At 45.0% G+C, this 27713-nt stretch overlaps 2 protein-coding genes across 4 annotated transcripts; one reads left to right on the forward strand and one right to left on the reverse strand.

Moving 5' to 3' along the window:
• Nucleotides 1-1558: 1558 nt before the first annotated feature.
• LOC130373887 (filamin A-interacting protein 1-like) lies at nt 1559-23183 on the reverse strand. Of its 3 annotated transcripts, none has more exons than XM_056580541.1 (7): nt 22896-23183; nt 15811-16027; nt 15440-15610; nt 15129-15307; nt 6082-8854; nt 2431-3712; nt 1559-1677 (listed from the first exon to the last, which is right to left on the reverse strand). In XM_056580541.1, the coding sequence occupies exons 2-6, from the start codon at nt 15988-15990 to the stop codon at nt 3518-3520; spliced, it is 3498 nt and encodes a 1165-aa protein (XP_056436516.1). In that variant the 5' UTR covers nt 15991-16027; nt 22896-23183; the 3' UTR covers nt 1559-1677; nt 2431-3517. The 3 variants fall into 3 exon arrangements, with proteins under 3 accessions (XP_056436516.1, XP_056436517.1, XP_056436518.1); XM_056580542.1 differs by lacking the exon at nt 22896-23183 and adding an exon at nt 16299-17806; XM_056580543.1 differs by lacking the exons at nt 1559-1677; nt 2431-3712 and having other exon boundaries at nt 3729-8854; nt 22896-23181.
• cmss1 (cms1 ribosomal small subunit homolog) lies at nt 2468-27631 on the forward strand. Its single transcript, XM_056580546.1, is given in 10 exon segments — nt 2468-2581; nt 24912-25051; nt 25409-25480; nt 25593-25728; nt 25830-25889; nt 26234-26336; nt 26441-26501; nt 26619-26706; nt 27021-27109; nt 27343-27631. Coding segments are annotated over 10 exon segments (882 nt in total). The 5' UTR covers nt 2468-2532; the 3' UTR covers nt 27427-27631.
• Nucleotides 27632-27713: the final 82 nt, after the last annotated feature.

Here is a 27713-nt window from a genome sequence, read left to right on the forward strand (position 1 = left end):
AATCAAAAAAAAATTACGCAGCGAAACAATTTCAGTCCTCTCTTGTTCAACGCCTGCAGGATTTTTATTGCTAGAGATGAAAAGGCGGTTGAAGTATGTGTGGCTCTGGAAGCCAGTGATATTAAAGTTGAACCTGAGGGTGAGTAAATTCCAGAAGATGATCGAGCTAACAGGTATTCGGGCCTGCAGAGGAGTGGATCATTTAATGGGCTACGTGAGGATATGGGAAGCTTTACAGCAAGAGAAAATATATGGCAAGAGAATAGGTAGGAAAGAAGAGGCCTTGGTGGATGTGTAGTAATTATCAAAGAACATTTCCGAGGCATAATTACTTGCTGTCCATTCGTCCCCACACCGCCTCACTCCCTCCCCCCTTCTCTCTTCCTCCATCCCCAGCCGAGGTGCTCAGCATCAGAGAGGAGGATGCTATCCAAAAATAACATTTCCTTGCGATCATTAAAAAGAGAAGGGAGAGGAACATCTGCTTAGTACAAAGTAAACCCATTAGCACCAAATGCACCGCACTCTGCAATCACAGAGGTCCAAGGGGGCAGCTGCCCATGCACTCATCAAACATCTTCATTTTCTGTGATATTAAGTGCAGACCTTGTTCAAAGTCAAGAGGGTAGAATTCACAAAGGGATATCTTCAGCGATTCAGAGAGGCCAAATACCAAAAGTGTAATCAAACATCATATTTAAATGCTAGGATATTTTAGTCGCTTGACTACTCATCAGAAATAATGAGGGTCATGTGTTTTGGCTTTATGTGACTTCTTCAAGTTTTTTTTTTTGTGTGTCTTTTATCAAATACTGGCTTTGGACAAAGGCAACCTTTGCCGTGTAATAACCTTTTATTACACGGCATTCTGCACAGTTAATATTTTAACTGTGCAGAATGTGTGTTGGATCCCATTTCACACAGTGACCCCAAAGTAATTAATATTTAACAAAGTAATCGGGTGACAAACAAACAAAGATCTATAGGTATGCAGAGGAGGAAATGATATACAAAATGGAGATACGGTTGCTCAGGGATACGCCGGCAAACACCGGAAGGCGACAATTGCATGTGTGTGAAATGAGCCCTTTTTTTAGCGGAGATGTTTAATTACATACAAAGCTGCTATTTATGGCCCATTGTCCTGTGAGATTGTCGTTGGACCTCAATGTGTGTGTGTGTGTGTGTGTGTGTGTGTGTGTGTGTGTGTGTGTGTGTGTGTGTGTGTGTGTGTGTGTGTGTGTGTGTGTGTGTGTGTGTGTGTGTGTGTACACTTCCTGTTTCCTTTCTGCTCTTCTGGATTCCGTGTCTCTCCCTTTCTCTCCAGCCCTCCCATTTGGAGGGTTGCACAACATTTTGATCGTGTATAATTTCCTCGGTAATCAGCCGGTTCTCACTCTTGGTGGCAAAGCTTTAATCAAATGTCTCACAGCATCTACCAGCCAGAACTTTGTTATTTCGACAGAAACACAAAAAAGCATGCAATTACTCCCAGCAGGCCTGTCCCTCCTTCACCCTCCCCCCTCCCCCCTCCCCGACACCCCTCCCTCTGCTGCAGCTGCAGAAAGGGGGGACACCCTGCCTCTCTGTGTTGGACGAGGGGAACAGCCATCCTTTCCCCAATGCAGGGAATTTCAAGAAATGGTTACACTGGATCTATGTGATGAACCGTATGACCTAAAGAAATACACACACACAGAAGAATGGTAGGTTACTATAGCTTCCGTGGCCATGGGGCAATCTCCTGATTAATGTTGTAAATAATGAGGTTCTCTCTTGACTATACGTCTTCCATCTTTTAAAAAGTACAACATTTGAGATGTTTAACATATTCATCTCCTCTTTTGCCCAATAATAACTATTGATTAAAGTTTAAGGAGAAATGGCCCACGAGAGCGATAAAGACTTTAATTTAGGATTAAGTTTATTTTTTCGTGCCGTTATGTTTTTCCTGAAAACTGTAGAAATCATTTGATTTAGAACTATAGCTTTATTTTTATTTGATAAATGGGATATTTAAAGAAGCCTTCAATCTCTTTAATTGACATACTCTAAACTCTAGAGTATGCCAATTAAAGTAATGAAGAGAGATGTATTTAAGTTTTAACTAATGAGAATCAAGTTTCTAGAGCCTCATCTAGACTCTATAATCTAGACTCTAGATTCTCATTGGGGAAGTTAGTTAAATTAACCTCTATATGGATAATTACTTTGATAAATTGATTTCAAATCAATCCCATGCGACGAATATCACAAATATTTAAAAAGGACTCTTGTATAAATTCTGAACATGTGTAGCCTAGCTATATAAACAGAGGGAAAAATTGAATAATCATGAAATCAAATATTTTATATATTATAAATATACAAACATAATATACATATCCATTCGTGAGGGATTGACCGATGTATTCGGGATAGGCTACTTACTTTTAATAAGGCAAAACATTGTGGACGGGCGTGTTGTGAACGCAGCTCTGCAGCCTCTCCCGGTAGATTTGGATTGGACTGACGAGACGACACCAGAAGAAGATGGGGGACGATCTGGGCGATGAGTGGTGGAATCACGGGGGTAACTCAGGTATATTGTTGAACGTCGTCAATTGAAACTTCTGTGATACTTCGTTAAGTATGTAGTATCTAATGATGATGATGCCACCTAACATTGAAGCCCTTAACTTCGGCCAAATGTGTGCAGCTTTAAGCTAACGTTAGCTCACGTTATACCATTAGCTGTGAGTTGGAGCAAATGATTGGAAGAAACTGTAGACACGCATTAAATAAACGTGTCCTATGATTAAGGCATTTTCTAAATGTAAAGGCTATTTCTAACTGTAGACAAGTCGAGCAGTTGATTATGGTTTCAAATGCAGTCAACACGCCTGTGTTTACTGCAGCACATGTGTGAACACATGTGGGGACCGACTTCTAGGCGAAAGGAACTCTGGTAATAGTAGTTTATGTGAAACGGGTTTTTTTGTGCCTTTATTATCTGGTCTAAATCGTCTCCATCTATATATATTTCCGAACTAATTATAATCTAGTTTGCAAACCGAATGTTCATATCGTTCCACACATTTAGCCAAGATTGGTAATTTCAAAGTAATTCAATGTATTTCACGGTACTCTGCATTCATGCCGAAACGTCAATGCCTCTACTTTACAATAGAGGGCAGCCTGTTACCATTGTCAGATATCCAGTCACGGAATGTGTTTAATTTGGAAGGCTGCATTGAATACACAAATAATTGCATTCTGATTGGTCAAAGGTTTTATTTATTTCATTATACACAATTAATCATAATTACGTTTTGGAAATTAATCATAAAACGCACATTGGACCTTGCAGACATTAGTTCCTGACATTCTGAGCGGAATGCTCACTGTCATTTTTTGTTGCACTTATTTGGTCTAGATCTATCTCACAAATCAACAAAATAATCTAAAACATTACATTTGACCCATTGCAATGGATTGTTTGAATACCAAAGTACAATTGCCTCATGAAAGTCTGCATCTAGCCAGGTACAGTTTTAGCTTTAGGCCTGTTGGCCATTCTGAAGCTGTTGCTTTTCCATGCTTGTGTGGAGGGTGAATTATTTCCGTGACTCGGTTTGGTGTTCAAAGTTCTGTTTGTTCCTCTGTTATTGTTGAGTCCTTTTGGTTTGGGTATTCTTGTCAAGCCAGGTTTCGGCTGCGAGTCCAGTGGAATCTGTTCAGAGGAAGAGACTTGTTACAGATTACATGCACGGTGTAAAAAAGCAACAACACCAGAAACGTTTCTGCAGTTCAAAAGTTAATTCATTTGTCATGGAAACTCTAATTATTGTTATGGTAGGGTTGAAAAAAAACTCATAAAATGTTCTATATGTAGACCTAATTTTATATTAATATAAATTAACGTTGGCAATTGACAAGTAAGCAAGCATAACTGAAAGACTTTGAATTGCATATGCTTGGAAGAAATCCCTAATAACCATATGATTTATGAGGACAATGAGAAGGATAGCTCATTGGTTGGTACTGTACCAAATGTCGCACCAGTGGAAATTCCCATGAAGCCTCTGTCGGGCTGTATATTGTTAAACGCATCATCTGGTGTCAGCTGCACCAGTGATTTCACCGTCTTCTCTTTCCTCATCTGTCAGCTAGAACAGCGGCCCTTATGTGCAATAAGAATTAGCTAATCTGTTATTACAACACCAAAACCTAAATCCCAACGGATAGTTTTGAGACAATGCCAAGTGTGTGTGTAAGGATTTTTTATGTGTGTTTGTGTGGCGTGCATAGATAAACATATCCATAGTTACATTATGCATTTTGAATTGGCTTTTCAAACACAAATGATAGAATAGTCCAAAGAGAGACTTCCGGGGGAAATCAGAAAGTCTTATTTTTTGGAGAGAAATAACATTACGTATGCTGGATACACACTAAGGTGGGCGGGGATGCAAATTGAGAACTGTGGGACCACACACCTAACGATCAATTTAACTGTTTTTCTTTTTTGTGTGTGGAAGGAAACGATTTTGCCAACACAGCACAACAAAAATTAACCGATTCCAAACCAGCCCGGTCGCAACTTTCGAAACCGTAAATCTCGCTAATCTCTTGCGATCAAAATTGTTTGTTTAGTGTAAACAAACATGGCGGCGACGGTCAGGAAGAAGCTTTTGCAATTGGTTTTTCAGAAATTGTTAACCTCTACAAGCTGTTCCTTCATTTCGGAAGACCTCCCCAAGCCTGCTTTTGCCGCTATGGCTTCTGTTATGAATTGTTGGTATTACGCTAAGTCAGCGTGGCTCTCAATAGGCTATCGTCTGTCCCACTTAAAAATATATTACCTGCGTCTACGGCTGTCGTCGGGGTTCCCCCCACACTACACGATATCTGATCATAAATATTGAACATGTTTAATGTTTGCAGTTTTGAATTGGCGAGGCCCCGATTGTTAAAAAGCACTCTTAAAATACCCCACACCACAGGATAATCTGGGATTAGAAACAGAAATAAATCAGAGCTTTACTGACCAGAAGGAGGAACTTTGGTATAAAATGAGGCTGATTATTGTAGTGTGTACCCAGCATTATATGAGACTGAAGGCAAATGCTTAGATATGGTATGGTAATGGTATGGACTTGCTAGCTTGCCTCTTAAAGGCAAATAATTCTCTAGTCCATTTTACGCCAACAGATCTAAAACCTTATTGCTTTTAGATCTGTTGGCGAATCGTGGACTCAAGAATTATTTTATCTATTATTGGAAAATGTGTAGTATTTATCATTCTGGATGAACACTTCTCAAGTTAACTTTTTTGGAAAAAGTAGCTTGTTGTCCATCTTCATAGGCAAGTGAGCTTTTACTGATGCAGCTTGGATGAAACAGGGTTTTTTCACTCTATCATGTAGTAGGCACTCAACACATCACACTGATGATGCACACACAGGCAGCTGAAAATGTAAGGTGTGGTAGTAGAGATGAAGAGTTGATGACATGGGTTTCTGAATTATAAATCTTTGCCACACTATAACACCCTTAACTGTCAACATTTAGCAGCATCCAGTTTAATAACAAAAGGGTGCCATATGACATCAAATAACCCAAGGCCATTGTCTAAACTTTTTAAATCGCTAGGCTTTAGTGTATTTATCATTATTATGAAATATAATTGCATTTTTTAAATAATTATAACCAAAATTATTAGCAAACTATCTTTAAAATATGATATTATGTTTTCTAAACGGTGGATGAAGTCATGAATGAAAAAACAACCAACAAAATGCATTTTTAATCAACAAACTGTATTGGTAAAATATAAAACAACAACACACTTGGTTTGTCCGTAGTCATTCGCTTTTAGTATTTTTCATCTTTTATATGTATTACCAAAGCATTTTAGAAGGAAGTCATGTTAAAATGGGTCACCTTTTGGAAGATAATAGTGTTACAATAGGTGAGAAACCTTTTTTTTTTGCAATCATGTTTGTTGTAGCCTGCAGGCAATTAAGTCATTAGTAGATTTTATTCGGGGAGTCATGACTGGTATGGTGGTTGAATCACTCATTCATAAAGGCCACTTACTGTAATATTTGAGGGGTGTGTGATTGGGGATGTAGCAGGGGTTATAGTGATGCTACTAGTAATTTTGCCTGCACTTTTAATGTGGCAGCCATTGGTCAACACTTGAGTCCTTTGCTCTTGTCTGAGCGAGTAGTACGACCCCCCAGGCTTCGGGATGCCGTGGGCTGTGCCGTTCAGAGCGGGGACATACGGAGTACCCAGGTGGATGTGGATCTTGTTGTCCTCCGTGGTGGTGATGACACTAGGACTGGCCTGGGCGCTGGTGGACCTCTGGAGCTGCCAGCTGTTCTGCCTCTCTGGACTCATACGGAACACAGCCTGACCAATGATCTCGGTGGGCTCTGGTGAACACGTGCTGACGGTGACGATCTGGACGGGGGAGCTGTTGTGATCAGGGGTTCCCGGGTGTGATGAATTCGGGCTCACCATTCGAGACAGAGGCCCGGTGACGAGTGGGGAGAGGGCTCTGTCCGGGCTGGTTGGGGAGCTCTGGCTCTTCACCGCCGACACAGCTGCATTCTGGATGATGGTGATTCGTTGTTTGTGGGGTACACTGGTAGTGGGGATTACAGCTGTGCTGGTGTAGGATGCTGCATTGTCTGTTGTGGGGCTGCTGATTTCCAGCGTGGTGGTGTTGAGTCCAGGTTCTGGTGTTACTTTGATGTGCACTGGCTGCCCGGGAGTCTGAGTGACGACCATATCCTTCACAGGGTTGCCATACACTAATTCTTCTGTGTCACTGGCTGAGTTGCTGCTGTATCTTCTGACATTGTAATTTGTGGGGTATAAGCTTTTTGTGTTATTGTATTGCAGTGAACCGCTTATGTCGAGGATTTCATCCTCGTTTGGGTTTAGATCTTCGTCATCGCTTTGCTCGCTCACTTTTTCATCGTGAGCAAAAGGAACAGGATGTCTGTAGTCCGGTGGCTGGCTGGCTGGCTGCTCTGTCTGTACTTCCTTGGTGGACTGGTGAAGGTCCGAAAACCGGCGTCCGTTCACTCCAGGTCTCAGACTCTTACTGAAATGTCTGTATCTCTCCAGCTCATTGGTCAGCTCCTCCATCTCTCTGGCCAGCTCTCTGTTCTTGGCCTCTTGGAGGGACAGTTTCCTCTGCAGGGTGGAATGGTCCATTTGAACCTTGGAGATGGACTCGTCTGTTCCCAACAACTTTTGGAGTTTGTCCTTCAGAGAGTCCACCTCCCGGCCCAAGAGCCTTGATCTCACCTGCTCTTGCTGTAGGCGACGCAGGAGGGCGTGTTCCTGGTTCACCTCTTGCTTCTCTGCTAGCTGGAACCTGGAGAGCTCCCTCTTGGCCTCGCCAAGCTCCTGTGTCAAGGCCTTGGACCTCTCCTGCTCCTTCCTGAACCGCAGCTCCAGGGATTCAAAGTCCTCCTCGGCTTTCATCAGCTCACTTTCCACCACTTCCTTTTCAAGCAGCTTCCTTCTGAGCCTCTCCACCTCCTGGCTCAGCTCTGCCGTTTTGTTGTTGTCTGTTTGGTCGAAGTGGTTAGAATTGTGTGTCAGAGGCTCGTTGATGTCCATTCCATTTTCTTTTGTCACTTTTTCACTTTTGTCCTCCACGACCAGCATCCTCCTTCTCATAGTATTGACTTTGCTCTGCAGTTCCCTATTTTTTCCCTCCTCTGTGTGTAGTCTGGTTTGGAGCTCATCTTTTCCCTTTGCTATATCTCTTATCTTGGCCTCTAAATCTGCCTTAGTCCTCAGGGCCTGTTGCATCTCCTCTTTCAGCTTTTCTGTCATTGTTATCAATGAGTTCTGCTCATTTTGTTGGTCTTTCTCCATACCAAGTTTTTCTGAAGCCTGTCGGAGCCTCTCTGACATGGACTTCCTATCTTCTACCAGAACCACAGTGAGGGCCCTGAGCTTGGAAAGGTCCTGTTTCACCGCCACCTCACTATTTTCTAGCTGCCTTTCTGCCACCTCCAGCTCTCTAACCCGGATCCTCAGTGTGTCCAGTTCGCTACACAACTGTTTGCTAAGACTCTTCTCCCTGTCCTGGCTTCCTCTTAACGTGCTGCACTCCTGCCTGCTCTTGACCAACGCCTCCTCTAGTTTATCCAGTTGACTGATTCTGCCGTTGAGCTTGTCCACCTCGGCCTTCAGGCTGCGACTCTGACTCATCTCCCTGCCCAGTCTGCGGTCGAGATCCCTGCACTGGTCCCCCATGCGGTTCAATTCCTCGTCCTTCCCCTCCATCTCCAACACTCTCCTCCTCAGGCCGTCCACCTCTGACAGCAGACTCGCCGTCCCTGCTCCTCCCTCATCCCCGTCCTCCGCCCACCTCACCCTTTCCCTGAGTTCCACCAGCTCCTCCTCCGCCCTCCTCAACGTGGCCCTCGTCCCCCCCAGCTCATCCAACTGGCGGCTGAGGTTGGCCAGGCGCTGTCGCAGTTGCTGTTTTTGAGCGTCCTTGTCTGCCAGTTTGGCAGTCATGGCTTCCTGTGTTTGGCTGTAAACGGACGCCTGGTCCCGTAGCTCGGCCTCCAGTCGCAGGGCCCTGAGCTCTTCCTCTCGCGCCCTCGAGTGAGTGGCGCTGAGCTCCCGCCTGGCGTGGTCAGTGATGTCGGTCAGCTCCCTGACACGCCGGCCCTCCGCCTCCAGCTCCTCCCTCAGGCTCTGCTGCTCCTTGACCACCAGCAGAGCGAACTGCTTGAGCGCGGTCAGCTCGTCTTTCAGAACCAAGACCTCTCTTTCGTCGTCCTCCTCCTTCCTCTCCCGATACTCTTTTTCCTTCACAATCAGTAACTTGAGCCTACAAAAGAGTTGAGATGAAACAAATGAATGGTGTGTTGTCTACAGTTCACATTAAGCAGCTAAAAATAACATCCTAATAGCTGGTTTCCTTATAATGCACCGCTGTTTAAACTGGAGGACTTTCCCCTTAAACAGGAAAAACCTATGCCAATGACATCATTTCTTGTAAAGGCATTGATGCGTGCCCATTCTCCTGGAAGCCATTCATCTTCCTCTGTTTCTATATACACGTCCTTGTCTGAGCGGACAAATGTACATGTGTTGGCCCTGTTTTGCATCATGTAGCCACATGTGGGTGAGTGTTTTTTCAGGGGGGGGGTGGGGTTTACCCCTCCGTGGCAGGCATTCAGAAGGATGTTGTGACTGCCACAACAGATGGTCCCATGGCAGGGAGCGTTTGTTAATTAAGAAGTTCCTTTACCCTTGAGTACTCTACAGACTGCACACCATCACCCTCCCTCTGCGTCCCTCTAACGGTACCTCTATGCCAGCATAGCGAGGCAGGAATTCCCCCTGTTCCATAAGTAATTACAGACTGGCTCCTTCCACCTAGTCCTGTCAATCTCCACAGATCTCCAGGCACACGCCAGAATACACATGCATTTAGAACACCCTTTTTATTTGTTCATGTCTTCGGTTGTTGGTTGATGTAGGCAAGATGTTGTAGCTGTGTTATAACAGTAGAGGACAGTCATAGGAATTGTGTGCCCTGTGTGGCACCAGAGGAATTAGAAAATGTCCCAACTTCATGCTTAAAGTGAGAAACCGGCAACAATGATCCATTTCTCCAACTCCTAGGTTCTGATATTATTCGTGTCACAGGCTAACATGGTAAAATAGTTAAATCCTTCATCAATTTAGTGGTTTCCATCATTAAAGAGATTTGCAGAGCATGATTGAATGTGGAATCCGTTAGAAGTTTAACGCTACAAGGCTTTAAGTCTATAAGTGATATGTTTTCGAGATTCATCTACTGCAACAAATCGAAATATGTATCTATATTATCTACAATATGTCATGGTTCTAACAAATAATCATTTACATACAACTTATATTTTTTTAAGTTGTATGTAAATTGTGGAGCTTAAATAGCGCTCCACAATGTGTTTAAATCCTATATTAATCTGGAATCATAGGAATGCTACACAAAAGTAGGCAGCTCCTCTGAATTTAAATTACTTTCCTGGGATTTTTCAACACAAGTTTCGACAACAAACGGCCCCACATTGAATAAGTAATCATGCTATATGAATTGTTTTTGTAACTCCTTAAGTACATCCTTTGCGCTACAGCTCAACAGATGTTATGGCTGAAATACTTATCTTAGCCTGTACCAGAGAAAACAGTTTTTCATTTTACTTCATCCTAAACTCCTTCAAGTGCATACTATTCATTGTTTAAGAATCTTGCAGTTGTTCCTACCTGTGATGATGGCCTCTGTCCTTAGGTCCTGAGAGTTAACGTTCTCTTTTATTCCCCCCTATCCCCCCCACCGATATCACTCGCACACTGTCTCTGCCGGCGTTCCCAGCTATGTGGACATTCCATGCAGAAAACCAAACATTATGAAAAGTGCTCTGCACACTGAGCCTCACTGGCAGCCCACGGCGCCTCTTACATCATCAGAAAGTCCTTATATGGGACTGTACAGTCTCCTCTGCTGTGTGTGTGTGTGTGTGTGTGTACTTGTGATTGTATGTGTGTGTCTCACTGGATTTCAGCCCATTCCAGATGAGATCATGGTATAGCCATGCCAGAGGGGCTAATGGGAAGGATGAAGGAAGGGAGGGAGGCAGGGAGGGAGGGAGGGAGGGAGGGAGAGGCGGGGGCTGGGGCTGGGTGGGTACGTAGCTTTAACCCTTGAGTCACAGTTCAAACTACAACGGCTACGACTTTTCATTTTGTATCCTTGGCCACGGTAAACATTTTATGAACAAAAGCAGGCCCCCCCCTCCCCTGCACTAAAAGACTTGAGAACTCTCCAGGAACCGTGCTCCTGGCCATATCATATCCTGTAGATACTGTGCTCTGAGCTGTCCTTTGAAAAGCTAGACATGTTTTGCGCTGTAGCTGCCGTGCCTGGGGCCTGATAACCTGACTGAGTGATGACATCATCATCTTGTTGGCCCACAATTACATCCATATGTCTCTCTCTCTCTCTCTCTCTCTCTCTCTCTCTCTCTCTCTCTCTCTCTCTCTCTCTCTCTCTCTCTCTCTCTCTCTCTCTCTCTCTCTCTCTCTCTCTCTCTCTCTCTCTCTCTCTCTCTCTCTCTCTCTCTCTCTCTCTCTCTTCTCCCCCCCCCTGTTCATCATTCCTTCATTCTCGTTAGTTTCCCATCCTGTTTTATCCCTTGTTTAGTTTTGCGATTGCAAATCTTCACTTGGCCTCCACTCTTTTCTGTGTTGTCTGTAAATCAGAGTTTTTATTAAATACTACGGTTAACTTTTATCAGCTGAGGTGGCGGGCAAATATAACAAATGGCACTGCTTCTTTGCACTGCTCATCTTGAAAATATGAGAAGGAAAACTGGCCTTTCCCCTCGTAAAATCACAATACATCCAATTTAATAATGGGGTGCTGCATATTTTATAGGACTGCTGCATGCATTCCCGACTAGTTACGATAAAGAGTAGTGCGGATGAGGTCTCTTGCTTTATGTGCAACTCACGCAAGTCCCCAATTAAGGGTGAAATATTTCCCTGATGACATCTCGTCAACAGGGAGGCATTTTTCTTTTAAACTGCCTAAAGGAACACACTGGAAACTTCTCTATTTATAGCGTTGACTCTGCTGGCGCCCGTGCTAGTCAGCATTAACACCCAATGGAGGAAGAGCATGTCAGTCTGACAGTCTTGTGTCATACCTTACCTTACCCTTAACACTTGTCTATCATTGTGTCACATGAAGGGACCCATATGCTTCTCTATGGTGTCTATTGTATTCCGTCTACAGGAACTGTAGAGAGTTCAAATCTGGGAGCAGAACGAATTTAGAACTTTTCTTTTTTTTTTAAGGATACAAAATGTTTTCTGGTCCTGGAATGTAAGTGAGCGGTCCTAGTGATTCCTATCCACAAACAACTCCCTAACCAAGATTCATAAGGTCCCATTTCCCTTAAAGGCAGGGCTGGCCGCTTCATTGCTTGTCCTCAATTACACGCATGATTGGAGCCCTCAAAACCATTTCCAGGAAAGCCCTCAAACATGGCTGATATGTCACGGGCCCACTATGTAAAAGGGCTACTGTCCTCTTATTTCATAGCTCCTACTGTAGCAGAGGTATAATTTGGAAGGACTTAGGGAACTTGTTGAGGTTTGAATGTTTTTTTTGGCCGCCGTCTGCGTCAAAGCTATCAGTTGTACATGCCACGGCTCAATAGGGTCAGTGAGAAGGCAGCAGGGGTGGAACGAGCTCCAAAATGTTTTTTAATTTGGTTTGCATATGAGGTCCCAAGGTCAAATTTTGTACTTGAAATTATTATGGCTTTTTTATGGCCTTTAGTACGTGCAGAAGGGAACCGAACACGGTACCCAATTAAACAGTCCGAAGGGACAGCAGTCCCACGCAGACTGCCCTGTACATTTCTCTCTCTCCTTTCCTCTTTTCTGGGGCTTTAATGAAATTGAAAGAATGCTTCTAACCTAGACTCCCATACTCGGCGGAGCTAATGAATAGGCCCGACAGTTTAAGTTCCAGCCGTGGTTCTGCTCTGTCGACTGATGCCATGCCAGATTCTCCTGGTAATTTATGCACATCTCCTCTTGACACATCACTGGATTGGGCAGCGGACTGATGTGTTTGAGTGCTCGGCGAAGGATAAGAACAGCTGTGGCTTTTCCACAGTGGCAGCGCCAAGTTTACTTTCTCTTGTTTCTATTGGGCAGGGCCGAGCAAGCATTTCATTTTGTCATGTAACGTTTAACCAAGGGCTACGCTATCTTTTCTCATTTATCAGCTTTGTTCATTCATCATGGGCCACTTCTTTTCATTGTACAACGTTTGTTGGTCTTTTTCATCCCTGCAGCTCATCCCTTTCTATTGCCGTTTATTGATAAAGAGGCCCACATCAATCCTTGGTCTGGAGGGGAAGGAGGGGGGGATTACAAACAGGAAATGGTTTCAAGTGGTTTGCGGGTGTAGGAAAGCGTTTGGGAAGTGTTTGTGACTTAGAGCTGCAGTGGACAGATGAGAGAACATGCGTTGTGTGTGGCAAACACGTGTGTCTGGTTAACCCTGAGAACCTGTCAAGTCCCAGAGATTGGCCATCTTCGGAATAAATCAAAGGCTCTGAGCATGATCTGGACGGCTTTGGGTTGAGGCGGCCAGATTGCCGCATTGTTATGCAGCGACGTAATCGTCCTCAGACACGCAACGGGGATCATACTATTGCACATGGTGATTATCTCCCTACACGCCACGGCCTGAATCGTCTCCATGCGTTGCGGGGGAGTACGCATCATCTGGTCCGCACACGGCACCTTTTGATTCAGAGAAACCAGGGAGAAGATCCCAGTCTGGCTTGGTACTAAGCCCCAGGGCTGAGTGGCTCACTCGGGCTACAAGATCCGGGGGATAGAGGAAGAGCCAAAAGCTGAAGAGGATCCCAAGGAGGAGCGGAAACACTCCCTCCTAAATATTTAGGCTGCCGCAGCCCGAGATGTGGGCTGTGTGAGACGGATGGACGGGGATGTGACAGGCGTAGTGCCACGCGACCCGTGTTGTTAGGCCCGTGGATATCTGCCAGTGGTTCAGAACCATATCTCTCCCTGAACTCCGGCCCTGCAGGGGCCCCGCCGGCACAAAGCCACATCCGTGTTCTCGGGAAGACGAAGAAAGGGAACAATGTCACAGTTTTGTTTGAGTCTCGTATCAAATATAAACAAAGCAAAGGAAGTCATCACTCTTTGTGTGTGTGTGTGCGTGCGTGTGTGTGCACAAATACACGTCAATACCTGCACAATGATTATGTTGGATTGAAGGGAATAGGCCAGAGAGCCAAAGAAGGAGAAACACTAGTTTCCAGATGGAGTATATCCTCCTGCACCGAAATAGGACTGCAGATAAAGTAATGAAAGACGACGCAGGGTGGTGTGCGGGCGGCAGTCTTACACAGTGACATTATATCACCGACGGGAGGATTTTTGGTTGCTGCAAAGTCCATCATGCTGTCAGCCCATACTTGAGTTCAGGTCAAAACTAGTACAATATGTTGGAGACACATGTTCCTAATGGTCTGCGTGGAGGAGGGCAGGCCAGTGGATGAAAACCCTCTGTGTTCTTGCAGCCAGGAATGTATGAGCAACATGGGGTTCTCTCCCCACACTACAGACCGGCTGTCTACTTATGTATTAATCATCATTAGGACAGGATGGACTTGGACAAGGTTCTTTTTTTTTTTTTAGGAGTGCATGTTTAGGGGTTTTCTACAATGCATTTGAATAGGATAGACTGAACTCGCAACGCTGCCCGGGACTATTCCTGTTCTCTGATCGAGATGGTGCTCGTGTAGACAGTTGAGAACGTTTGCAAGCTGGCACACACCACCAGACTTGTCGTCTCCCCTCAAGGCAGCGGGCCCAGTCCGCTACTAGATTACAGAGCAGACTCTGGTGGTACATGAGCCGAGACAACCGGACAACCTCAGTGCACAACAAGCCCCGAGTGCTGGGGGAGACGACAGAGCCAGTGACCACCTTCATGGTATGCCTCGCTATGGGTAAAATCCACATCTGACTGCGAGCAAAGTTACATTAGAAACCCATTTGCTCTCATAAGCTAAAGCCTTAAACCTATGCATGTGGTCTGGAGTTGGGCACGAGGTTGAGAGTGGTCGCCAATTCAGTACGTGCACATAATTGCATGTGTGCGTGCACATGTTTATTTGTTTTACAAGGCGAAGCAACCGAAGACGGGTTGCCCACACACCCCAACCAGGCCCGAGCATGAAATGGCCTATGTCTGAGTAGGGCAAGGCTAAGTACAGGTCTGGGGTCACAGACATTCTTTTTAAAAAGCAGTGGCCGCAACATCTCTGCTGTCTAACTCAGGATTGAAAACTACTGTAGACCAACAAATACGTAATGCGCCTGCAAAAGAATAGATGAGAGCGCCACATCTGGTTTGTTTTGATACAGCCTTGTTATCGCTCTACTCGATAATGGTTGTTTACAAAAGAATGGCTTAGGATTCAATTGAAACAAGATTACTCGATCATTGCATCTTGCTGCAATTACTTTTGAAATCCATTGGTACCGAATTTGGTTCCACCAACCTCTCACGATCCTGCTCCAACAGAGTCGTGAGGTCGTCACTTTTCTGTATGAAGGACCGGTGCATCTCCTCCTGCTCCTCCAGCCTGCTGAGGGCGCCGCTGTGCGACCGCTCCACTTCCACTAGTTGGCGCAACATCCGCCTCGAAGTTCGCCTATGGGCCTCCTCCAGATGATCTAGCTGAGATGTAAGGAAGAGAAGACTTTTGTTTTTATGAATCCAGTGTAGGGGATCTCTGTAGTAAGTAACAAAAATAAATCCTATTCATCAGCATCAGTTTTGTGTGCTTGTACTCTTGCCAATGGTCCCTACCTCAGCCATAGGTTTTTCATAGACGTCCTGCAGTTGGTCTTTCTGGGCCTGAAGCGAGTCCCTCCGCAGGGCCCGGATCACTTTCTCTGGGCCTCTGAACGCATAGTGGGCTTCCAGTAGAGCTGCATCTGTCATCTGAGCCTTCAGCACAGTGATCACCTCATCTCGGGCCTGGTGAGAAACCCCAAGATGAGCCTTTATTCCAGTATTCAGTGGCGTAAACAAATTTAAGCCGTTTGAACTGTTTGAGGATGAAGTCATTATGACCATGTTTCAACTCTGCTTTCTGTTCCCGGAGTTGTAGATTATTCTTCAAAAAGCATGAAAGATGGAAACAGATGTGGAAATGTGTTGTTCATTATCACACCCACCTGTAGCTCTCCTTCCAACATGCTCAGAAGGCAAAGCAAGTCCTCTCGATGTAGCTCTTTCCCCAACTTTCGGCCCTTGCTCGACTCTTTGGTGTCTCTTCCACCGCATCCCCTCGGGGCGTTGTTCAGATGCTGGATAGAGTTATCACATTTGATACCAATGTGATTCTGGTCAGCCATTTTGCTACGGTTTCAAATCAAAGTCATTGGAAGCAACCTAGGGACACAAAGGGAAACAATGTTGAGGGGTTCATGATGCAGGGAGCCGTTTGGGGTTAGTGTTGTGGAGCCGATCAGAGAGTTGCCTGCACAGATTCATCCGTGGGGTCCACATGAACATAAATGAGGTCATAGGGAACATTGTGTGGACATACGCCAAGGTAGTCTGTGTGCAGCCTGTTTCCCAACAGTTTTGGGTTTTTTTTTAACGCTTTGTGTCAAGGTTGTAGGTTCGGGATTCCGAGAAACTTGTTTTCAGACTTTCCTACCATATGAGGGCTGGTTATTGCAGTGTATTCCTCTGGCGGTCTAGTGCATGCGTGCCTTTTGTGTTTGTCTGTGTTTGTACTGCGAGTGCATCACCATAGTTAAATACTACTTAGGGCTGGCATTCTCTGGCTTGGTTTCCTCATCCCATATTTAGAGGGGCAAAGCGAACGTCATATTGTACAATCTCATCGGAACATGACCTCATGTGTTTGGCCTCCTTTGCTTGTGCTCTAATGAAAGCCCTTGCAGGTTATGAATAACAGTCGATCATGGGATCTCCTCCAAAATTTTCATCACAAAAGTATCCGTGAGGTTGAAACACAAAATCTACAAAGGGAATACAGGCGACACCAAAAAAGTGCTTGTTTGTTTTTTGAGCTCCTCATACAAGATATGAAAGCACTCTAAAGGTTATCCTTTTGTGTTTTCCTCTCACCCTGCCTGAACAAAGACGGAGGCGCAGGCAGTCTGGGGACAGCTGCTTGTTGTCATCAAGGCCTGTGAGCAGCCTTGGGTCTTGCTAAACAAGATAAATGCTAGTACATCAGGGACAAACATCAGTTCAGTAACAACCCCAGAAAAGCGGGGTGAAATGGATACATTAGTCCATTGGTTGTGGCTGGAACGTAGCCAGGGACATCCTTTAGACTTCGATTCGTTGTCAGGATAGAGGCACGAACTGCACATTTCCCCCTGCATAGCATCCCTCTTGTTTTCCCCTGTTTTTCTCCAGACATGGAGAGTGAGCGGTGTCTTTGAGTGGGTCTGTTGATATCGATCATCGAGACAGATGGAGCCAGCTCTGCCTTCCCTGTTTGTTTAGACTATCAAGAGGGTTGATGGAAGGTCTTGTCATAAACACAGTGGAGGGTTTCTTGGCTCATTGCAAAGGACATTGAACCCAAACATGGCCTCTTCTACTTCCTGTCCTTTTTGTAACCTGACAAATAGTTGTTTGCAGCTATGTCTTCACATGGTCACAAAGACTTAAATTTGAATGAGTTACCCGGAAAAACAATTCATTTTGACTAATATCGTTATTGGTGTGAAAAGGAAAGTTATTTGCGATACAGTACTGACAGTACTAAACTTTGTCGACAGATGTACATGCACATTATGATTCTGATTAAACGCACGCGGGCGCATTCACACCAGGTACAAGCACAGCAAGTATGTGTGCTATATTTATTTTTGTGCAAATGCAGAGATCTGAGTTCAATTGTAGGCAGGGTACGCCCACTGTGTCTTGCTGGCAGGTGTCTTGTTAAGGTGTCTGCCTGTCTGCATCCCCAATATACTCATATACACCCACTTCCATCCTAACACCACCAAATCGTTCAAATAATAACCCTCACTCTATTTTTACCGACACTCTGTGCACATACATCACCCTGGACCGTTAACACGCACATTGCAATTTCATACTGCCAGCAAGCTTGCAGTTAACCCAGTACGGTCATGACCCGAGACTATTCATCGTTAACTGTTTTCTGACATTTCCAACAGTGCTATGTAAGCGGTAATAAAGCATGTTGAGTTTATCGGCTGTGCATGAAGCCATTAATACAGTGCTGAGTGTGCCTGGCCTGGCCTTATCCGGTCTGTCTTAGGCCATCCATTTATTGCTCCACGTCCTCCACCTGTCACAGGGGAATGGGCTGAACTGCTGCTGCCCACCATGGCTCTCTGAGCCAGGGTCAAGTTGGCACAGCCTGGTGCCGCCATGATCCAAGTCTCTGGTTGGCAACAGCCATGTTCCAGGCTTAGTGTGTGTTGGGGTGTTGAAAAGGTAGTCATATATACTTATTTAGCTTGAGGTGAGTTGCTTGAACAAGTATTTATATATAGCAGTGCTAAACCTTTGTGTACTTTTTTTACTAAAGGACTGTGATTCTGTAGTGCGGCGAAACACTTGTTTGAACTCCATTATCCATTGTAAAATCACGGCTATCATTCACCAGAGAACATAAAAAATAGCTTAGCAAGCTTCACTACGTAACTACGAGGATATTCTTTGGGTTTTAGTGAGGTGGAATTTATACACCTTGTCCCGAGCACCACATCTTCTTCGGGGCTCACACGAAGGTATTCAGTATCAGAACTTGGCCTTCACTCCTCTCCTTCTCACGATTTGATCAATGAAATCTCCTGACACTGCAGCTATCCTAGTCCTCCCAACAACGCTTGAAGAACTGCAGTCTATTCAACACTGCATGCACTGCCATATAACACCATCCCTATTTTTTCCTTACTTGATTCTTACTTTTTTGAACAGTTCTTGGAATTTACAATATGATCCTCTGGCTCAACTTGTGATTGAATCCATTCCTGCGATGTAGCTATTTGATAAATTAAATCCCACACACTTCATCTGTTGGCCCCACTTTGATGGCAAGGTGCTGCACAGCGTTCCGTCGTCTTAAGCCTGATTTGTCTTTAAAGTGTAGCATACGATTGTCTGAGTTGCTAAAGATTTAATAGAAGGGCAAGACTTAGCCACCCATTTAATGTCTGCATGAGGTCACACAGCGCTTATCCTGCCCCTCGTCCTAAAAAGTTCTCCTATTTTAATGCAAAAGAGGGTAATGCGTACACACACAGCTTATTTATGTTCATATTATCCTTATATTATCAGTGGAAAAGCTATATTCCATAATCCTCAGATTGGATTTAGCAATTTATTTAGTAGACAAAACTTTCTAAATGTTTAGTCTTTTGTGTAAACTGGTCATGCACGCCCATTAATCAAGAGATTGAGGCTAAAGACTTGGGCTGAAAGCATAACAGCCCTTTTGAGGCCCATGAGGTAATGAGATATGGTATACATTTTTTAGCAGTGATGGAAATTGTGTGTTTTTTTGCTTATTGAGGTTCGAGGGGTTTGGTTAGGATTCCTTGACAGAAGGTCATTCCTCCAATGGGCAAGGCGTGTGAAATTCTACCACTACATGGTGATTGTGTGTGTGTGTGTCTGTGCGCACCTGAGTGGTGTGCACATTTCAAACATTACATGGTTGACCTCTATCCTCACTCTGATATCAGATCCTAGATTCCTCTGCTATTGCATCAGAGGCCCGTGGTGTTAACGGATGGAGAGTGAAAGGCGAGAGCACAGTGTTACAAATATCATCCACGTGATACCCGCCACTGGTCAACGGGGAGAAAGGGAGGGGAAAATCAATTTTGGAAGTAGAATATTGCGAAGGAGGGAAATATAGCGTCTGAAACATTAACTGGATGGGATTTTACAGCTTGGCTTTGCAAGGGAAGGTTTGGCAGAAGAAGTAAGTTGCAAAAGTATGGTAATAGTGGCGTTGACGCATATGCCAAAGACTCTGTCCATTGTGGAGCAGAACAACAACATAATAAGGTCGGGTCACCAGAGGCAACTGAAGCATACTTTAGAGATGTTGTCATGGCTTGACCAACACTAGTACTCATTAGTCTGGCCCATGAAAAGGTCCACATATCCGGTGTTCTTTAACAGATTAAGCACCGTCCCTAATTACTTTAGACGCAGCTCTACAACAGCAGCGTCGACTAAATGCATTACGTCTTAGAAATGCTGCGAAGAGATGGCAGCCGATCTTGACCCATCGCAACCTCCCCCCCCAGATAAATGGCTATAAACTGATAAAAGTCTCCCCAAAGACACTCACACCGTAAGGGTAACATCTGTCATGTCATCACAGGTCAGAGTGGAGGTCGCTCGGTATTGTCTGTTATTAAGTGAAGCGGACCAGCTGTGTGTTGACTATGTTAAAACACACACACACACACACACACACACACACACACACACACACACACACACACACACACACACACACACACACACACACCAACCATGGACAAGCACAAGATATTCCCAAACTTGCCTATTTGATTAAGATCTATGCTGGCTATGTAACCGAATTTGAACTTTGGGAATGTTTTTGGATTTATCTCTGTGGCTGTCAACCAGGGATCTGCTTGTACTAGAAAACATCATGCCCATGAGACCTTCATGAACCATTAAAAATATAAATAGACATATACAATTTCCAAGAACACAACGATAGTTTGCCAGCCAACGATCATTTTATATCAAAGTAATTACCTTGTCTTTTACTTCTTTGGCCATAGAATGAGATACTTTCTCATTCTATGCTTGTGGTGCTCCCCCTGGTGGCCACCTTCTTTCTGTGCAACCCTTTGGCACTGCTGTGCTGTTAACACGAATAATGGAACGCCGCGAGTGGGCAAGATCAAATTAATACACAGGCTTTTCTATTCCATATTAGATAAATTTCCTCTTCTCCGTTTTAACAACCTAGGTCTAACAGTCAAATATATAATAAATTGTAACATGAGAACGGTCACATTTATTTTCCCCTCCTAATATTTATGGCGAATTGGAAAGAGACTTGTCTGTTGGAGAGTAAAGAACGGGCTGAATGTTGTAAGCAATCAAAAATGGTTGTTTCCCCCTTGTTTTCATCTATTTTGCCTGTCTCGTAATGTCTCATTCCAGTACACGCTGCTTGTTGTACATTGTAAGTGTACCTTAAATCCGCTATTGATTTAACAATAACACATGCTCAATAGTGAATTTGCAAAGAGGAAACTGCAGGCCTCCAAGACCAATAAGTGTAATCCCCAAACTGGGCCATAGGAACCTGTCCCTGGATGAGTTATCGATTGTTCAACCCTTTGCAAATCGATTTTAAAGAAGGTACGATATTGCTCTTTGTGGAAACTCATAAATCCTGGCATGACCATAAACAAAAGTATCCCGCAGTATTGCCTCCAAACAGGACTTACAGGCCGTGTGTGTGTGTGTGTGTGTGTGTGTGTGTGTGTGTGTGTGTGTGTGTGTGTGTGTGTGTGTGTGTGTGTGTGTGTGTGTGTGTGTGTGTGTGTGTGTGTGTGTGTGTGTGTGTGTGTGTGTGCGCGCGCGCGCCAGTGTGTGTGTGTAGGCCCTCTATGAAGGGTAATTGGATGAGCTGCGAAGGGGTTCTAAGGACCATATTGGTTGCAATCACCGTGTCCTGTGCCCCTCCACAGGTGTGCGGTGTATCTTTAATCAGACTAATGGAGTAAAGTATGGCAGCGATTAAGAGCTTTTCTGGGGCCACTTAGCTTTATCTGTTCCCATGGGATAATCACCCCAGAACGACAGGGGGAGGGCAACAGGGAGGGGAACATTTTAAGTATCCGCCACTGTGTCAGGGTGCCTGCAACCAGCCCCTCATATCCTCGATCAATCAACCTTCAAGGCGGTATCTGTCCGCCGACGATTCAGCCGTCCTGCTGAAAACAATCTATCGAGTCCCATTAAAACTTAGTCCGCGCCATCGACCACCCATTAAAACCAGTCACCTCCATTGATAATCTATTAAAGGCAACCGCGCCGGCCTGTTTCTCTGCCTATGGGCTCGGTGGAGCCATTTCCCCCTTCATTGATCTTGGGTAATCTGAGCCGAAACGCATTGACCTAGTATATATTCATAAAGAGGTAGATCGTTTCCCCTGCAACCGCCATCTGGCCTGGGGATGCCACGGTCAAGGGTTAAGGGATATCTGTGGTGTTCAGCTTCGTATGGGTCATCCAAGAACATATAACCCCAAGCTTTCACACAGTGAGGGCACCAAGCAAATTTCTTTTCTTTTTTTTTATCATTTGGCAAATTTGAGCTAATCTGAAACAATAATTCCTGCTTGTTTTGTTGTTTATTAAAAGTTAAACTCTTTTGTTAGCAAATATGTTGCCTTTTCCATGGTTACATCAGGTGATTATGTTCAACAGCACCTTGCTAAGTATCAGAGTCCTGGTACTTCATAGTGATAGTAGTACTTTCTAAACTAGCATCTCTTTTATTATTGGAGTCTTCTCCAGGGAAGTGCAATTTTGGACAATACCCTACACTGATTTGAATTAGCTGCTACACTAACAACACTGCACAATGTGCAAACGTGTGAATGGATTCTGGGCTATACTGTATACCCTGCCTGCTTAGCCGGGTGCGCTCTCGCAGTCTTCCCTGGGGAGGATGATGCAGCCCAACTCTCCCCCCCACCTGGGTATCCCATACTCATCCTCCTCCACCACGTCAACCCAGGAGCTTGGCTTGCTGAATCAGCAGAAACACACGCACAAGGGAAATCTAGCAATGCTGGACCTCTGACATGTTGTCTTTGTGGTAATAAAGAGATTACATGCTGGGACTCTAAACCCCCACCGTCAATCTGGCTGCCACTTCAGCACCCCTGAATTTAAGATGGGGGTATCCTAATCTCAGGCCACCATAGGGCAGAGCAGAGTGGAGATTTGCGTAATGTTTTAATTAATTCCTTATGTGACATTTATTTATTTAAATTAAAAGATGTGGAAATGATATGGATTTGATGTACATTTATTTCTTCCAACGACCCTTGATGTATAATAAATACACCTTGCATTGGGAAGGACACCCATGTATTAAAATGTTAAGTGACAAGTATGCAAGGAACCACAGACAGTTTGAAACACACCCTTATACATCTGAACAAAACAAAACTCAAAATCATGAATATATCCTGATAAAGCACTTTTTATAACATAAGAAGTAACTTACCTTTTCAACAATATGGAGGTATGAGGGCAGGGTCAGGCCTATTTCTTCCCCATGGAAAATGTCTTCAGTGTTTTTGCATCCACCTTTATGTCCTTAATTGCTCTTCTAGCCATCATCTTATCCTTGCAGTTATATTTCCTCCATCACTCCTTTTGTCCTCAACCATTGGCCCCTGACTCGTCCCTAGAATGCTCCAGATTGTCATCTCTATTTTTTTTCTTTTCCCTCAAAGGGACTGGGTCATCCAATGAGGTGTTCCCGGTCGGCTTGGTCTGTCACCGGTGGGTGTGGTCACTCAGAAGGCAAAGACACAGCCCCTTACTGGTGGCAGATGACTGCATGGGTGGCTTAAGGGGGAGGGGGTGGGATCGCGGACAGACGCACAAGATGAGGGCTTCGTGGTCACCGATACGAAGTGGCAGGTCACTCAAGTAGTGCAGTGATGCGGGGGCAGCAAGCGGCTGCTTCTAAAAGAAGAGAGGCTAGTTAAAATTACGTGGTACGTTGGAGTTTAAGATTCTTGCAATCTTGGAGAGCCAAGCCAATATGCAGAATGGGAGGGAGGGTTCAGGGAGTTCTTTGTAAGGAATTGTCACCGTGTTATTTTAAGCCGGCTGTGACACCCGCCCGAGAGCTCCCTAGAGAGTTTGGAGGGGAGTTAAATGCATCACACAACCCCACCTGACCCCTTTTGTCCAAATATACTCTTTTATAAAAGCTTCAACGCAACTGCCGTTAATTCCACACGAAGGCCATGCACTCATGGAAATACCCTCCCCTTAATCTGTGCGGGGAAGCATTACAGCTAAGGTCTCCAGCGAAACGCTATGCTGAGTGAGCACCTCCAAATACTTCTATTGCTTTTTTCAGGTGCTAATCCTACCCCTGACCTTAAACAACTTTAGATGGACTGATACCTACTACATGCAGAGTCCAGGCCTAGTCTATGAATATTGCAAGATTCCTGTTTTTAATAGGGGATAACGCCATTGGTATTCCTGCAAGAGCGTGTGTTTTTTTTTTAGCTTAGGCCGGTATTCGTGCCATTGGCGAGTTGGCTTGATGGGAGGTTCAAAGCCCAAAGGTGGGAAGCATCCAGCGTCGTGCTGTGGCGTTGTTGGGCCCTGGGTGCCCCCGCCTCTCCTCCCCGCTGACAGCGCTGTTGGGTACCTGGCCTCACATCATGACCTGCAGGGCTGCAAACTAAAGGGATGATAAACAAAGATGATGTTAAGGATATTCATAATAACCACACGCTTGTTGGCGTTCCCGTCCTCCACTGACCCTCCCATGCACTCTCCAAGTCTAGCCGTGGAACATGTTCACGTCTAGCGGCCTTGTTTGAAGCCCCGACGAGAATAGCGGTTGTCAAGCACTCCCGAGCAGCGTGCACACAGAAGGATGTTTTATTCATGTGTGAATTACGACTCTGGCAGGCCACTCAAAAGACGACGTAAACCCCCGGCAGAGGTATAGGAATGCGCCTTCCCACCTCACCTTCATCGCCTCGGATACCCTTGTAAAATTAAGATCTGCACTTAATATTTTCCACCTGTATTGGCACAACTAGGACAAGGGGTCCGAAATACTAGGCTATAGTTGGGTTCTGCGGCCGGCGTGTTCCGGTCGTAATTAAAGCTCAGGTATTTACGAGTAAGTGTTTGCGGTCGCCCCACCTCACTGGCTTCACTGCACGAGGTCGGAGCCCTGGGCTGAGAAGGGGTGGAGGAGGACGAAGGGAGGACGACTGTGCGTGCTATAGATTGTATTGATTCTGTGACTTGTGATGGGTGTATTCTGCTGTTTATGTTGAATTCTGCCTTTTAGAAGAATGAGGAGATTCACTTCAGTGTGCTACGACAGATCTTTCTTTCTCAATCTGACCTTGGGTCAGACCTACGTCTGACAGACCTAAGCTTTAAACAGCTCCGTGGCCTTGGCCCTTTTCAGACGTGCACCCGCATTATAAGTAAATCGCTAGCATTGTAATGAGTGCATGTTTCTCTTTTCTTTCAGATGTGTCTGATAAAGAAGAAGAGGTAGAGGAGAAAAAAAGCCTGTCAGAGCAGCAACCGACACAGACCAAAACCGGGAAGAAGAGGAAGGGTTTAACAGAGCCGCTAGCGAAGGCACCGAAGAAGAAAAAGGCTGGCCAGGTATTGCTGTTTGCCGTTGGGTCGGAAGTCTCCGCTATTTTATCCTCCGCTGAGGTTGATTTAACTGTTTAATCGTATTGTTTTACAAGCTTTCTTGGAAACATGACATCACTGATGTTAAATTTAGTTTTTAGCACATGACGCACTGAGGTTTTATTTAGTTAGTAGCACCTGCAAATTAAGTTTTATTGTTCCAAAGAATGTCTTGCACTTGACTAAATCCTGTAAATATACTGCACAAACAACATGAATAATGCTCATGTGTTGCCCAGAATTCTGTTTAAACAGGCTTATTCTAATTCCTGCGGCATAAATACGTATTTTTCTAAATGATGTGCAATCTTTTCTCCACAGAAGGAGTCTATCGTTGTTCAGGAAAAGGAACAAGATGACGCTGACAAGGCAGCGAACCCCAAAAAGAAAAGGAGGGTGAGTGTCTGCAGTGACCCCTGCTGGCGTGAAGAAGAAATTACGTGTTTAAAGCTGGTCCTCATGGCCTCCGTGTGGGCTACAAGTATGACTGTACGTGTGTTTCGTGCAGAAAAAGAAGACCATCACAGACGTTCTGGCGGTGTCTGAGCCTAAAGCAGGCTGCCCAGCGGACCTGCAGAAGACCGTCATCGATTACTTCTCAGACAAGCGCTCCGTTATCGAGATGGAGGAGCTGGAGTTGAAGGGTGAGCGGGGAGAGGGGGGGCTTCCCAGTGAGGAAAAACAAACTAGTTGATAACAAAAGTTGACCAGTTCACTCATCGAGTTGTTCTTTATCTATTTATAGACTCCAATTTCCTGACATGCAACGACTTGACCCACAGCTTGTCCTCCTATCTGAAAGAAGGTGAGTGGCTCTTAATGTTTAATCTCAACCTTTGTCCCATTGAACACACACGGCACGTCTCAGATGGTGACGTAGATCCAAAGGGCTGCCATTTTCGGGGACCCCCCCCCCCCCATGAAATTTGTGATTTTCCTCTCCCGGAACACGACTTTGAAGACATAATACCTGCAATCTTACGTGCATGTTCAGGTTGAAGACGATCGCTTACACTGCGACTACACTTTGTGCCGACCATTGAGTACAACCCGAAATTAAGATTTGTGTTGAAAAAAGGTGCAATCCAAATGACCGACTGCTGCACGTGTTCTATGTGCGCAAACGACTCACTTCCTCCCTACGTTCAGTTTGCCCCAAATGAGCCAAGGTCCAGAAGCAGCACACTGAGAAGAGCTCCGTGCCCCTCCTCATCGTCTGCAGCTCCGCCCTGCGAACCATCGAGCTCATTAAGTAAGTAACCACCGACCGCCGGCCGGTCACATGGTCCGTCCTCTCTGTACTGTACCTCTCCGGCCGGGTTCTAAAGTGTCCTCCTGGTTTGTCCCCAACAACAGGCAGCTGACCACCTTCAAGGGCGACGCCAAAGTGATGAAACTGTTTGCGAAACATATCAAGGTACTGTGGAGAGGATCATTCCCGTTCACCACATTCACCGGCTTATGAACTCACTGATTGGCAGGTATCGGGGTGCAGCCGGGGACTGGGGTGAACTCTGTTGTGTATTCTGCTCAGGTGGAGGAGCAGGTGAAGCTACTGCAGAAGGGGATCACCCACATCGGAGTGGGCACGCCTGCCAGGCTCCAGGCTCTGATAGAGAAAGGTAGGCCTGATGTAGCCACAGCCTCCATCTAACCCCCTCCCCATGGCTTGTACTTTACTGAGTCAAAGTGGCGCCAACTCTTTTTGCCACCGAAACTTGGTTACTAATTTGTCTCTGAGTATTAATATTGAGGTATACGGCTGATGAGTCATAACGTCTTCACAAAGATCATCCAGCCAATTCTTGTCATGTATTCTCAGGTGTATATTTTATTAGATGGCTTAATTGTCAAAGGCGCTACATAATGTTACATTTACACGGTAGTTGCAAGTCTGAAAGAATTCTGACCTTTGAACTCTGACCCCCTCATCTAGAGGGCTTAAGCTTACAGTCCTTGACACACCTGGTGCTGGACTGGAACTGGAGGGACGTGAAGTACAGAAGGATGGCTGATATTCCAGAGGTGTGATTATTTTTATTTAAGTAATTTATTGTCATGTACACAGAGAGACGCAGGATTAAACTTGGCACTGAAAAGCTTGAGCCAAGGCAAGTCACAGACTCTGCAAACATCTAGCAGCATGGGTTGGATAATGGCAGAATATAATATGTGCTGCTGCTGCCCTCTTCTGGCCCAAAGTGGACATTTGTCAGGTGATATTTGATGTTGTCTGATGCATGTTTTTTCATTCTCAGGTCAAAGTGGACCTGCTGAAGCTGCTGGACACAGGGGAGCTCAAAGGATGCAGGGAAGGCAAGGTCAAAATTGGCCTGTTCTAAGTAAAAGCTGACTTTGATGATTGCTCCAATCTTTTCTTAATGGCTTCCTGAGTTCTCTGTTGTGTTTTTCTGTAACAATGCCATCCGCTAATTGTGTTGATTTAGTACTTTAAAAGACATTGTCATTACTTTGATGTTTGCTTATTTGTCAAGGTCAACACTGAGTCCCACTGGGAAGAATTTAATAAACGGAGCGGGAACAGAGTGGAACCGGCCTGTGTTTGTTTACTTTGAGCAAGAGAGGTCCTACCTACTGAGGATGTGAGGTCACAAGGCTACCCGCCCAC

Source organism: Gadus chalcogrammus, chromosome 20 (genome assembly GCF_026213295.1).
Source record: "Gadus chalcogrammus isolate NIFS_2021 chromosome 20, NIFS_Gcha_1.0, whole genome shotgun sequence".
Taxonomy (NCBI): Eukaryota; Metazoa; Chordata; class Actinopteri; order Gadiformes; family Gadidae; genus Gadus; species Gadus chalcogrammus.

Bases quoted from the DNA above. Each gene is read 5' to 3' on its own strand.
- LOC130373887 (XM_056580541.1), bottom strand. From the start codon at position 15,990: ATGGCTGACCAGAATCACATTGGTATCAAATGTGATAACTCTATCCAG. The intron at 15,611-15,810 runs GTGGGTGTGATA...GTTTCTCACCAG, and splicing joins TGTTGGAAGGAGAGCTACAG to GCCCGAGATGAGGTGATCAC. The intron at 8,855-15,128 runs GTTGGTGGAACC...ACTCTTTTGTAG, and splicing joins TTGGAGCAGGATCGTGAGAG to GCTCAAGTTACTGATTGTGA.